Source organism: Rhinolophus hipposideros, assembly GCF_964194185.1.
Source record: "Rhinolophus hipposideros genome assembly, chromosome: 15".
Taxonomy (NCBI): domain Eukaryota; kingdom Metazoa; phylum Chordata; class Mammalia; order Chiroptera; family Rhinolophidae; genus Rhinolophus; species Rhinolophus hipposideros.
The window spans coordinates 42,223,186-42,236,752 of record NC_138061.1 but is presented as its reverse complement, the minus strand read 5'-3'; the positions used below and the strand labels follow the sequence as shown (position 1 = coordinate 42,236,752).

Here is a 13,567-nt window from a genome sequence, read left to right as displayed (position 1 = left end):
ATCCTAAAATATTGAAATGTTCAGAAGGAAGCTCATTGTTGTATAACTTTCTGTTAACTCCAGATTCATTATAATGTCATCGTGGACGTCATCCAAGGAGATTTTTTTTTTTAACCCCATACATATGGTTTTAGAATTTCAAGAATACAGTCCAATGGCATGGATTATAAAAACAATGTAATAGTAATGTAATAGATTTCCAGTACGTAAAACATTTGAGTCTTTAATATTCTCAATTTAAAGAGAAATTTTATCAAAAGGAAAATACTGAAATTATATATTGGAAATGTAGACTAGTAATAATGGCTGGTTCTAATCAAATTAAGCCTGCTGTCAGATTTAACCAGTATTTTATGTCTTTAGAATGCTTATCTTTAGAATTACAAGTACAGCCATTTCCAAACAATAGTTACTTGTGCAACTCCTAGAAATAATCCTAGAGACATTTCATGACTTCTTACAAGCTGTTTTTTGAGAACTCTATGAAAGAGTTAATATCTGCAGTACTCAGATTAAGTTTTATAAATCTACTCTGATCCATGGCCAGGTGAAGTATTACAGTGATTGTGGGGGAGGGGCAAAAAGGGTACTAAATGTATTGATTACCTTCCACGTACCATATGGCTTCTTTTATTTCTGATAACAACCTAGTGATGTAGAAATTATTTTCCTCTGCTCTAACTATGAGAAAACTGAGTGCTGAAAAGGTTTCTGGTTTGCTGCAGGGAACCAGAAGACTCCTCTTTGGCCCCAAGAAGGGATCCTTAAATCCCTTCCTTAAATACTATCCCTAAGCACTCAATAGGTGTTTAAATATTTGTTGCATACTTATCAGCAATGCACTACATTTCTTTCTTTTAAAATTTCAGCTGATCTTAGGTGTTACTAAAAAGACAATAACTTCCTTTTGTTTGCTGATCACTGCTAAAATTTTAACTGCTTTCCTAAATGCTCTGATTTAGAGAGTCTGTCTTACAAAACACTATATTATTTTTAGAAATGATTTTTATAATTTTTATTGCATAAAAACAGGAAGGAGAGGCAAAAGGAGGTAAAAATGCCAGGATATTATAGTCTAGATATAAACTACTATCAGATGATCTCATATTTTCATCCTGCAGATTATGTAAAATAATTTATTGTGCTAAAAAGGGGAGTTGGAGGGATAAGAATCTCGTGGCATTTTTGTACTGTCAAAATAATAAGAAAGCGATGACAACAGGGTTCTTAGGTCTGGCTATTTCTTTGGTACTAAATGCTTTAGGGATAAAATCTGCCAATCTAATTTTCAAAGTGTAAATTTTATTACATTCGCACTTTAAAATTCATTGTGTATGGAGATACAAAGCAAAGATGGAAGTGTTTATACTGTCCTAAAGATTGACTTGCACTTTAAAATTTTTACCTTCCTAGTGATAAGCGTAGCTAGCCTCTTGTGATCTTAGGTGAAATATGATACGTAGAACAAAGTAAAGGATAGATATCCAGCACACAATAAAAAGGAATTTAATGTTTAGAGCAAATTTCAATTATTTGACACTGCTTAAGAATAGAAAATCAGGAGGGTGAGATAATTAGAAATCATGAGAAAGCATTAATGAAATTAGGTCTGTTAAGCCTGTAGAAGAATAGCCTGAGGAGCGGAAGTTAGGAGGCAAGGGGGATGTAATAGTTAATTTTTAATACTTGAGAGCTAACCAACATGTAAAAGGGGAATGGCACTTGTTCTGGATGATGATCAAAAAGGGTAGAGCCTAGGAATAGTGGGTGAAAGATAAATTTTTTTTCAAATATTTAATAATATAAATATTGAGTTACATAAGCAGCTTAGCATAACAGATTGTTTTGACTGGGACTATTGTAACAATAAATACTGTGGGAAACATATTCAATATACAGATTTTATGTAAATAAAACATTTATTTAATATTTCATACTGGGTCTTTATGTTAGCATATGTTAACACATATAACGAGGCATACTCATTTATTCACTGGTTAAACTATTTCAATTGTGAAGTCTTGACCAGTGAACATACCACATTTTTGTACCTCTGACTTCAGTAACACATGGGATAATGTGGCTTTATATTCCAATTTTCAGCATGATTAGTATTCTGCTACCAGTTTAACCATCAAAAGCTTTCATCTATCAATATAGAGAAAATACTGCACTTTATAATTTGTCTAAGATTTGACAGAGAAATGTTTGCTAGTTTAAAGTGTTTCATTATTTTTCCATTAGATATGGCCTTTTTCTCTGCCCCTAAGAAGGAAAAGCTGGCTTTTATATATTTATCTGAAAAAAGGAAGTGTAGGGGAGGAATAAGTTATCAGATCTCAGATCCTATTAGATTTACATTCTGCAGAGCAACCTTTGAAGCCTCAAACTCAAGATTTTATTCCTTTTATGAGTTGCTCTGTGGGTTATTTTGAAATTTTTATGATATTATGCATTTAGCATTGTAATAAAACATACAAAAAGATTTTTTATGTTGCTTAACTATTTAAGGTGATGGATTTAAAATTTATGCATATATTACTATGACAGTATATTAGACTTAAAACAACAGAAATGAACAGATAATTTGAATAAACATGAAATGTCTTTAATTTTTAAGCCATGGAAAAATAATTAAGTTGGATATTGAGTATGGATATTGAGACTATAATAAAAGGAAAACAAATACAGATCGTAAATCAGTCTAAAAGTCACATGTGTATTTACAATTACTTTTCTACTGATATAAAAATGGTGAACCTCAATAACGTAAACTTTTATAATATGAATATATAGACATACAGTTTCTCACACACTTGTTATCCAGCATGCAGGAGCACAATAAATATGGAAAGGTTAAATTTTTTTGTATCCACTCTGAAGAAGTAAATCTGAGGATTTTATTTTAAGATGAAAATAGTAAAATAAAATTAAAGGAAAAATTAATGTTGGCCACACTTTTAAAGTTTAACTTAATAATCGAAACAACTTATTCTAGAGTATTTTTTTATTCTGAATGCCTAATGGCTTTATTTAAAGTGTATTTCCTAAAATAAATTAGATTCAATTAGAATTTTGAATGTTCTGTCTTTATAATAATAGGCTTTTATATAGCTTTTACTTAAATGAAATTACAGCGTTTTTCTAGAGTTGTATGATTTTTAAAAGCATAATAATTATCTTGAAAAGGTAATTGTTAAATAACCAATTTTTTTTCTTAATTAGAATTTTCAAAGTTAAAATCATTTTTGAGAACCATTACTCCTTATTAGTTTTCTACTGCGTCCTAGGTAACTGTATTTCAGTTGATTTTTACCTTTCAACTATCTTAAATACTGGACATTTTTATTTAATATTTAAAAGAAGACAACTTGTATAAATTTTTGCCATGAATAGAAATTTTATTCATTGACCATTTAATAAAATAGTATAGCATTTAATAGCCTAGAGATCTTAGCTTAATATCTGTGCAGAGAACTTCATTTTAAAAATAGAATATTTTTATGCCTAGACTTGGACTTTGAAATTATGGATAGTACTAGATTTGTGGCTTCCTTAAGGTAATGCTTTATAAATTCATTGTTATTTTTCAAAGTGAAAAATGTGTTGATATCTATTGAAAATGAAATATACGTCTTTACATGTATGTTTTAAACTAGCCTGCCTTTTTCTGTCTTTCTTTAGGCCAATGGAAGCATTGTTGTGAAGAATTTATGAAAATTGAGATTATGTCACCACGGAAACCACCTTTGTTCTTGACAAAAGAGGCGACTTCAGTCTACCATGATATGAGTAAGTGAGGTTTGTCTTTTCTAAGCTGCAGGGTAACAAAAACAACATTGTCCATACTCAAGCAGCTTATTCTATTGACATTAAAATGCTAAAATTTTCAGGGCACAGTCAAAATGAATGAAAAAAAGACTATGATTATAGACTAAGGAACTCATGTTTAATAGATGATTTAATACAAAATTAATGAATACACATTTTTCGTAGTTTGAATTCTTAAGATCAAACAAAAATGTTAAAGCTTCAAAATGAATACGGGTGCACTGAAAATAAATATTAGCTGAGTAGCTGATGAAAATTCTGAAAATGTAAACTTGCAGATTCTAAAATGTAATCATGTTCAGTAATTTTTTTCTGTATTTTATTAAATTTGTTTTAAAGTAGTGTTAATAAATGAACATTAATAAATTGAAGCTTTCATCTCAGGTCAAAAAAACTGGTTAAGTTTAATACTTTGGAAAAATTAAAATTTCTAAACTCATTAATGTGTGTTTTCTCACACATTGAAGGATATTTATTTATCTTTGTAGGATGCCTCAGTGAACAGTGTGAACAAGCACAAGTCAACACTAAAATCTAGTCTATTTTGCCACTAATGTCCCTGCACTGACATATAATTTAAAATGTTAGATTGAAAATGATGCATTTAGGTTTATATATTTGAAAATAACAGTGATTCACTTAATAGACATTTATTTCTGTTCTCTAACTTTTGCCAAGGAAAATTTCTCCCAGCATTCCTATCACCAAAATGGTATCAGGGATTCACTGAATTTCTTTGGGGTTTTGGTTTTGTATTTTTACTCTATTAACAGAGACTTTGCTGGTCTACAGGAAAGAATAATTCAGTTGCATTCATCCTAGTTTATATATCAGACATTTATAAAAATGGAATCCACTCTTACCTAAAAGTCAGAATGGATTTTAAATTCAAGGGAAGTTATTTAATAACTACTGAATCTATAGAATTAAAAAGAAAAAAATCTGATATAACTACTCCTTTGAAAGCTGGATTTTACTTATTTATTTAGGAATGCATATATTTATGCACATATGCGTGTGTGTGTGTGTGTGTGTGTGCAGTGCACAATACATAATCTTATTTTTTGGTTTTATTGGTATGGTTATTTTTATAAGTAAACACTTGAAAAAAAACCCACTTGTTTATTGCTTTTCCTAGTCTATTTTTGATGACTATTATAGATAGCGTATTGGTTTGGAAAATAATAATTTACTCTGATAAAATGTATGCTGTTTTGAATTTTTTCCCATGTATTTTTTCTTTAAATTATTACAGGCATTGATTCACCTATAAATCTTGAAAGTTTAACCGATATAATACAAAAAAAAATTGAAGAGACGAATGGACAGTTCCTTATCGGTCAGCATGAAGAAGCCTCACCTCCTCTTTGGGAAACACTCTTTGATGGTAATGATCCAGTGGTCATCCAGAAAAGGGTATTATCTTCTGCAAGCAAGCAGTTACATGATGGGAAAGGGAAAAAGAGACGAGCTCCCCTTCCTCCTACTGATAAAGCCCCATTCAGCTTAAAAACACAGAGCAATGCAGATCAATTGGTTAAAGACAACTGGGAAAAAGCAGGAAGTATATCTCAAACTTCGTCATTAAATACCAAATTATCAAACCTAATGCATCATTTACAGAAACCAACGGCTGCTCCTCGAAAACTTCTTCCTGCCAGGAAAAATAGTTTAACTGATGGTGAACACATAGACACTAAAACTAATTTTGAAGCCAAGCCAGTGCCAGCACCAAGGCAGAAATCTATCAAAGATATTTTGGACCCTAGATCATGGTTACAGGCACAAGTATAGAAAAACCTTAATGTATAAAACATTTAACATAACCTGTAACTGTGAGTCTTTATTCAGAAGTGCTATAGATGTGGTACTATGAAATTATGTACACAAATAAGATAGTTATTTGCATCAATAATTAATAAGCTATTAGGTATAAAAATGTTTTATAGTGAAGAAGTGAATTTCTCTTTTGCTTTTGATTTTCAGAATGTAAGTGATTTTCCTAGCAGAGTGTAAGAGGCAGTTTCTAGACAATATCTTAATTGTTGGAAGGGTTAATTTATTCCTAAATTAGTACCAGGCAGTGAACAAGCACTACTCAGAAGAAAGCATTAAAACTTCTTTGGGGAGAGACTGTCTAGTAATTTAAAATGTGTTCAATATGAGCCATATTCTCATTGTGAGAATTTTAATTCTAATGGAATGTTTCAAAAGTTTTATTCAAACCACAAATTATAAAATCCACCCAAGAAAATTTTTTCTTAGCATTCTGGAATTCTCATCTAATGGCTCACTGGCTCTCATCTATTGTTTGATTCATTAACTCACTGACCTTTTAAATTCCTGGGATAAATTTTGGATTATTAAATTCTTAATTTTTAAACGGAATTTGTAATGTGCCATTCAAAGTTGTTTCCTTGATGAGCCCTGAAATCCTGTAGATATTAACTCTCAAGAGTAAAGCATAACATTTATTAAAGAAAAGGTAGATAAAATGTTCACTTCTATTTTTCTACGCATAGTGCTAATTTCCATTGTGACACTGGAATTTGGGGAAATGAGTAGCTGATTAACACGTTAAAATTCATTTAATACTTATTTAAAAAGCAGGTGGCCAAGTCAAAAATATCAAAAGTAGGCCATGATAATAAATTTCAGAATTAATCCTTTTTAAAATTTTTAATTAGATTTCCTTTTTCTGGTAAGGGTTGATGTCTGCTATTGATATTATTCATTATAAGTCATATTCTTACAATAATGACATTGGAATCATTTCCATAGGAGGTAATTTCCATAGCAACTAATCATAGTGACCCAAACAGAATTATAAAATCAGGGAAGGAATAAATAGCAAGAGATTGAATACCTTAAAGGAACAAATCCATTTGTTATAATAATGCTTCTTGTAAACAAGAACTGAACAGTTTTTAAAATCTAATCAGAATTTCCCAATAAAACAGTTTCCATAATGTGTCAGCAACTGCACTAAAAATCTCAAATCACAGTGAACCCTAAATGTCATTGCAAGAAATAAAAAAATTACTGCCCTGCATATAATCTCTAGAGATCTTTTCAAAGCCCGTAAGAATTCTTTTTGGATCAGAACTAGATTATTACAAAATAAAATGGAGACTTGACAAAAAAAATAAAATTAATTTAAATGGAGCCTTTCTTTAATTTCACATAGCAGAGTCTTTTTTCATTTATGTAGAATGATGTAACTGCCAGTTACTTTTGTGTTTGCCCAGGACTCCAGTAAGAATTGGGGCTCGAGGGAGCAATGATACGAAAGGTCTCTTATGAGTGGCAACATCAGGATAGACATAGTGTTTGTTGAGAAGGAAACCTATATGATTGCCTGATGGAATTTAGAGACAACACATATATGAAAAGCTAAAAAGGTAGGGTTAATTTTTTTCTAACTAGAAGGCTCTTGTAAATCTCTGTTGTGATTGCCAGTTCAGTAAATGAGGTATTAAAAGGCGAAAGGATATTGTTGTTTTAATTTTTATTTTTTTAAACCTCACTGCTGTTTTTGACAGCATTTGTGACTGTCATTGCCACTAAATTATTGAGCTAGAAGATGCTGTAGGCAAAATTGTTTCCAAAAGTGGCATCTAAGCATTCTTTTTTTTTTTAAGTTGAAGCCTTCCTTATAACAAACCAACATTAAAACTTCCAAATTATATTCTTGTCATTTCTTCTTATGCATATTATATCAAGAAGAATTTAAGTTGTACAGGAAAGTGAATTTATTCATAGAAAATTACCTAGCAGTTGTGCCCTCAGTGAGGTACTTTGAAACAAGGCTGAAGCCCTTCTTTCTAGAACCATTTCGGTGAAGCCTGGCCAAGGACCACCCCCCCCATCAAAATTATTCTCTCTAGGGGCCAATCTTACTGTGTGTTACAAAGATTTTGAAATTGGGCTGAAGTTTCCAATTGCACTTTCTTTGACATTGTGCTCGTTAAATGTTAGCTCAGTTTCCCCAAAAGGTATACAAAGTCGATGCTCCTCCCTCCTTCCTTTTCTTCCTTCCTCCTTCCCTCCTTCCTTCCCTTCCTTCCACAGTTAAAAATAAAATCAAATACTGAGTTAAACAGTTTGTTAAGGAGTTCATCAAAAGAAGTATTTGTTCTCTCATTTTCTAAACTGGAAGTTTATGACAGAAAAATATGCCATGTAATAAAAGACGTTTCAGCTTTTTATGAGCTGGCTTTTCACATTCTTTGTTTGTCTTTTTAATTTGTTTCTTGATATATGAAGACTATAAACTTGAAGCAAAGAATTAGCTGTCAGATCTTGATAATATTATAATTGGAGAAACATAATAGAAAGAATAGATATTTTATGATATAATACTGATGATCAGAAGATAATATTTTAGAAAATTACATTTACGTTTCAAGCTCTGGGATATAAATAACTTACAACAGTATTAAGATAGTATTATTTTTGATTGCTGCAAAGTGGTGAGCTTTTTATTTAAATGTCTTGCAAGAACAAAGAAGGCATTTTGTTATTAAATGCATACGTCCTAAAGTAAACAGTCTTTCAAAATATCAGGCATGCCAACTCTTGGTGAGTTTTATTAAATCCTTCTTAACTGTTTGCAGTGCCCCCTAGATTCTTTTAGATGGATATGCATATTTTGGAAAACTGAATCCATCTATTATAAATGCTGTATCTTTACCCTTTAGGATCCTACTGAATGTTATTTTACCTGGTACTTTTTGATTTAGAGACAATTCATGTATGGTAGGTTAAGTAGTGAAACAGTTCTTTAGGTTTATGTTCAATACTTCATCCACCTACAGTGAAGTTAATTAATTCAGTGCAAAATGAAATAAGGTGGTTTGGTGCAATTTATGTTAAATACCATTTGAGTGTAATCACCTGTGTTACCATGGATGAGGAACAGCCTTACCAGACAGAGTGCTATACCATGAACAAGAAGAGAAGTGCTTTGGCAGGAAAAAATATCTGTCACTGTGGGTCAGAATTTATCAAAATTCATTGTTTTTCTAAAGAGTGAATTATTGAACAGTAATTAAACTTTAACTGATGACCATTTGTATTCTTGTAGCTGTCTTCAGTGTTCTATTAGTCTTAATCTATAGTGTAGATAGAGTTGACTTTTGGCACTTACACTTCAAAGATATCACTATTTTTAAATGTTTACATGTTTATATATAATTGCTTCATTGGTAATAATAATTATGTGAAAATGGTTTTTTCTGGATATGCATATTCTTAGCTACTAGAAAAGATGTTACCTTTGACTTTTTGAAAAACAAGATTTCGTTTGAAAATATGAGTATAGTAAGGTGTGTTCGTTTCTAAGACACGCTTGTATAATTGGCATTGTTTGTATTTTTTATTAGTTAAATGTGGGTCAAACTTCTGGATTACAAAGTATTATATCACGGATTATGTATTCATTAAAGTATCAAAGATTGGTCAGAAAGTTAAGGTCATGTGATTAAAATGTCTGTACATTAAAAAAACTGATTCATGAAGACATTTTCTAGCTTTTTTCCTTAGGTTCCCTCTGTGGGCTAGATTATAGAAGTAAACAGTGTTGCAGAGTCAGTTTAATCAGAGAAAGAGATATCCAATAGCTGATGCTAATTATTTTAAGAGTAATATTTGATAGCCTTGGTATAACTAACATTTATTAAAATGTTTGTATATAATCCTTCTTGCAGTGTACTCTTTTAAAAATCTTGATTGACGTAACATTAATTTTAGGTTAGTGATGCAGCATTTCCCCCGAATTTAAGTCACTCTGATAAAAAAAAAAATTAGGGACTGAGGATACTCAGTCGCTGTCAGCCATAAGATTTCTTATTTTAATGCACCTCTCTCAGTACTTAATTTATTCTCGTGGAATACCTCAAGGGAGAGGGGAGACATGAACAATCCTGGCTCAATGATGTTACAGGTTTAGAAATAAAATGTTGAAGTAATGTGTCCAGAAATATTGAACATTTCTTTTTAGAAAAAAAATCTTCTCTTTCTCTAAGGAGAGAGGCCTGCTAATCAATGTGCTAGATAAACAAGGCACTTTAAGGCTCAATTAACAAAAATTAAACTATTACAGAAATATTAACAAATGTTTTTTTTTAATCTGAATATAGGAAAAATTACCAATTCTGGCATGTTTGATAGAAAGCTAAGCAAAATCATTTCAAATCTTGCTGAAAATTGTGTTTTAAGTTGCATCAGATTGCTTTGAGAGATGGTAATCTCATAATGTAACTACTAAGGAGAACTCGATTGAAAGGGTCTTATATGTTCATGATTATGCTATGTTTGAAATGTTTCAAAATATCAAAATAGATTGTTTTTTCAAAATGGATAGTTTTCTGAGTTAAGGTTTTTTGTTTACTCAAAAGAAAACATTATTTTGTTTTTGTGAATGGATACATTTTTAAATTTAGCCCTTTTAATAAACATTATTTTAACTTAATTAGTTGTAACAATTTTGGTTTTATACCGTTTCCCCGAAAATAAGACCTAGCTAGACAATCAGCTCTAATGCGTCTTTTGGAGCAAAAATTAGTATAAGACGCATGAGAGCTGATTGTCCAGCTAAGGTCTTATTTTCGGAGAAACACGGTATTAAAGGGGAGAAAAACTATTAAAAAGAATTATCCATCCACTTACCTCAGTATTAAAACATGTTTTTTTATATATGAAATATAAAGCTAAATGTATCCATATATATACTCTTAAGTATTTAATGGAGGTATTTTTAATCAGTTTTAAAAGATTTTTTTTTTTAAATGTGCTGCCAGTGCTAGTAGAATGAAAGTCCAAACCTCTTTCCACAGCTTACAGAAAGCATCACAATTCCTCTCCAGCCTACCACACCTTACCTGGCCCTTTACTCTCACTGCTCTCATATTTTGGACGTTGCCTCAACAGTCTGTGCAGTCTCTGCTTGCTCATCATTTTCTTATTATACTCTCTTTGCCTAAAATATCTTTCCTCCTCCTCTTCTTCATGCAAGTTCCACTCAACACAGCAAATTTTATTCATTCTTCAAAATGGTAGCACCTCGAAATTTCACCAACACTTCATATCCTCCTCAGTATCTCCACCCAGGTAGTTATACTCCTTTCTTTGTGCTTTATATCTATCTACCTCTATGCACACAGACTAAGCCCTTATTCACATTTTTTATTTCTTCCATGTATTAGTTTTGTGAACTTGTCCCCTGCATAACAAACTGCCATGAAATTATCAACTTGAAACAACATCCATTCATTACCTTACATTTCTTTAGATCAGAAGTCCAGATGGGCTCTGATGAGTTCTCTGCTTAGGTTCCCAAAAGCTGATATCAGAATGTTGGCCAGGCTGAGCTCTAATCTGGAGGCTCTGGGAAAAACCTGCTTCCAGGCTTAGTCAGGTGGTCAGCAGCATTCAGTTCCTCATGCTTGTGTGTTGGCCAGGGTGTCTCTCAGCTCCTAAAGATCACTCTCTAGTCCTTGCATCTTCAAAGCTAGCAACAGCTTATTAAACAGCTCTGGCATATCATGTCCTCCTCATGGAGGATTTGAATCTGTCCCATTCAAATCTGACTTTTTCATCCATTACCAACTGGAGAAAACTGCTTTTTAAGGGCCCATGTGATTACATGTAGCCCACCAGGATAATTTCTCTTTTGATTAAAATCAGGGTCCATTGATTAGTAACCTTAATTACATCTGGAAAAATCCCTTTTACATATAATAGAATCGTGGGCATGATATATCCACAGGGCAGGAAATTTAGGGGTGCCATTTAGAATTCTGACTACCACAAGTTAGACAAATTTTTCAAGGGAAGGGAACATGTTTTATTTGGCCTTTTAACCCTGTCATGGTTCAGTGATAATGAGGTCAGATTATTGGGTATTTATTATGTGTAAGTTATTGTGCTAAGCACATGAATTCTCTCATTTGAACCTTACCATATCCCTCCTATTAATGCCGCTAAAGAAATGTAGAAGATTTGCCCTGGGCCAAACTGCATGGTAGTTAAGAGTATGGATTCTGGAATTAGACCTGGATTAAATTCTATCTCTGTCATGACCTAGTGTGTTATTTGAGGATGTTTTGCTTTTTTTTTTAACCTCATCTAAGTTTTTTTTCTAATCTTTAAGACAAAAATAGTACTGACTGCAATGATTATTAAATATGATAATGCCTGTAACACATAGCCCAGGGCCTAGCACATAAGTTCTTACATTGTTTCTACAGCATGGCATATAGCAGGTAACAAATGTAGTAAGGGAGGAGAAGATTTAGCTGTTAGATAGATAGATAGATAGATAGATAGATAGATAGATAGATAGACAGACAGACAGACAGACAGATAGATAGATAGATAGATAACAGCTATATCATTATCAAATATCTATATATCTATATTAGGTAATATATATCTATATTAGGCAAGCTATTAATTCACCTGTTCAGCTTCTGTATCAGTAAAACTACTAGAATGACTATTGGTGTTTGTCTCAAATGAATCTAGAGAGCCCTAGACTCCTGAGTTGATGCCCTCAGAGGTGGCAAACGGTGGGGGTGATGCCAAGTGAGTGAGCCTCTGGTTCTCCCTCTCATAATTCAGCTCCAAGTCGATCTGTTTTATGTTTTAACCTCATGAGATAGTATTATAACAACCACCATTTTACAAATGAGCCATTTGAGGCACAGAACAATTAAGCAACTTGCCCAAGGCCTCACAGTGAGTGCAACAAGATTTGAACTAAATTGTGGTCCAAAGTGAGTGCTAAACCTCCTCATTGTGCTATAATATCCTCTAGTAAATGGGAAAAACAAAAAAAGAAAAAAGAAAGTGACTAGCCTCCAAACTTCTTTCCCTAGTGATGTGGTCGCTTAGTATATCTCTATATATTAAAGTCCCAAATGAAAATCCATTTCCGTTACAATTAGATCCAGCATATACTATTTGAGGTACGATGCCTGGCCCTGGGAGGTGTTTGGAAAGGAAGGTTAGGGTGTAGGTAAACCTCACTCTACCACCAGGCTGTGGAAAGCATTGTAACAGAAATGGAGAGGAAACAATAAATTTCATCCAAGGATGTCAAGAAGTGGTATTTAGCTAGACCTTATAGTATGAGTCGGTTTTCATTAATTACATTTGTTTCAGTAGAAAACAACAAAAACTTAAAAAAACAAAGTTAAAAGTTGGGGAATTTATTGAAAGGCTATTAGAATCACCCAGAAGAGTGAAAGAAGCCCAGAAATGATTGCACAGGACAAGTCAGCAAGACAAAGATTGAAAAACAGAAAGTCTTCTTCTTCTCCTAGCTTGTCAGAATAATCTTTTAGGGTAGTGATTACATCAACATATTAAAACTGTTTCATATCAGGGTTACAAAATGCATCACAGAACTTAATATCCAGAACTGTGGTTCTAAACCAGGAGTGATTTGTGTCCACCATGGAGCATTTGACAATATCTGGAGACATTTTTTATTGTCTCTACTGGGAGAGTGGGATGCTACTTGACTCTGGTAGGAAGAGACCAGGGATGTTGCTAAATATAAGTTTAAATATAAAGGACTGAGCTATGCAAACATGGGAAAGTGCGTTTTGTACAGAGAGGGAACAGAATGAACAATGGGCCAGGAGCATTATAGTGGTTTAAAATATGTCCACAAATTTTTTGATACCCCTCTTCAAAGATGAAGCCTGATTCCCCTCCCCTTGAATATGGA

The 13,567-nt window shown here is 32.4% G+C and overlaps 1 protein-coding gene across 4 annotated transcripts in view; it reads left to right on the top strand.

Moving 5' to 3' along the window:
* The window catches only part of RTKN2 (rhotekin 2), a 70,217-nt gene that overhangs the window by 52,657 nt on the left and 3,993 nt on the right, over window positions 1-13,567 (top strand). For 3 of the 4 annotated variants that reach the window (XM_081073890.1, XM_081073889.1, XM_081073891.1), the window contains 2 exons: window positions 3,685-3,792; window positions 5,087-10,301. In XM_081073890.1, the coding sequence (XP_080930016.1) occupies window positions 3,685-3,792; window positions 5,087-5,625 (647 nt within the window). In that variant the 3' untranslated portion in view covers window positions 5,626-10,301. Of the gene's footprint in view, window positions 1-3,684; window positions 3,793-5,086; window positions 10,302-13,567 lie in introns of those variants that run through there. The other variant, XM_081073892.1, reaches the window with a different exon arrangement.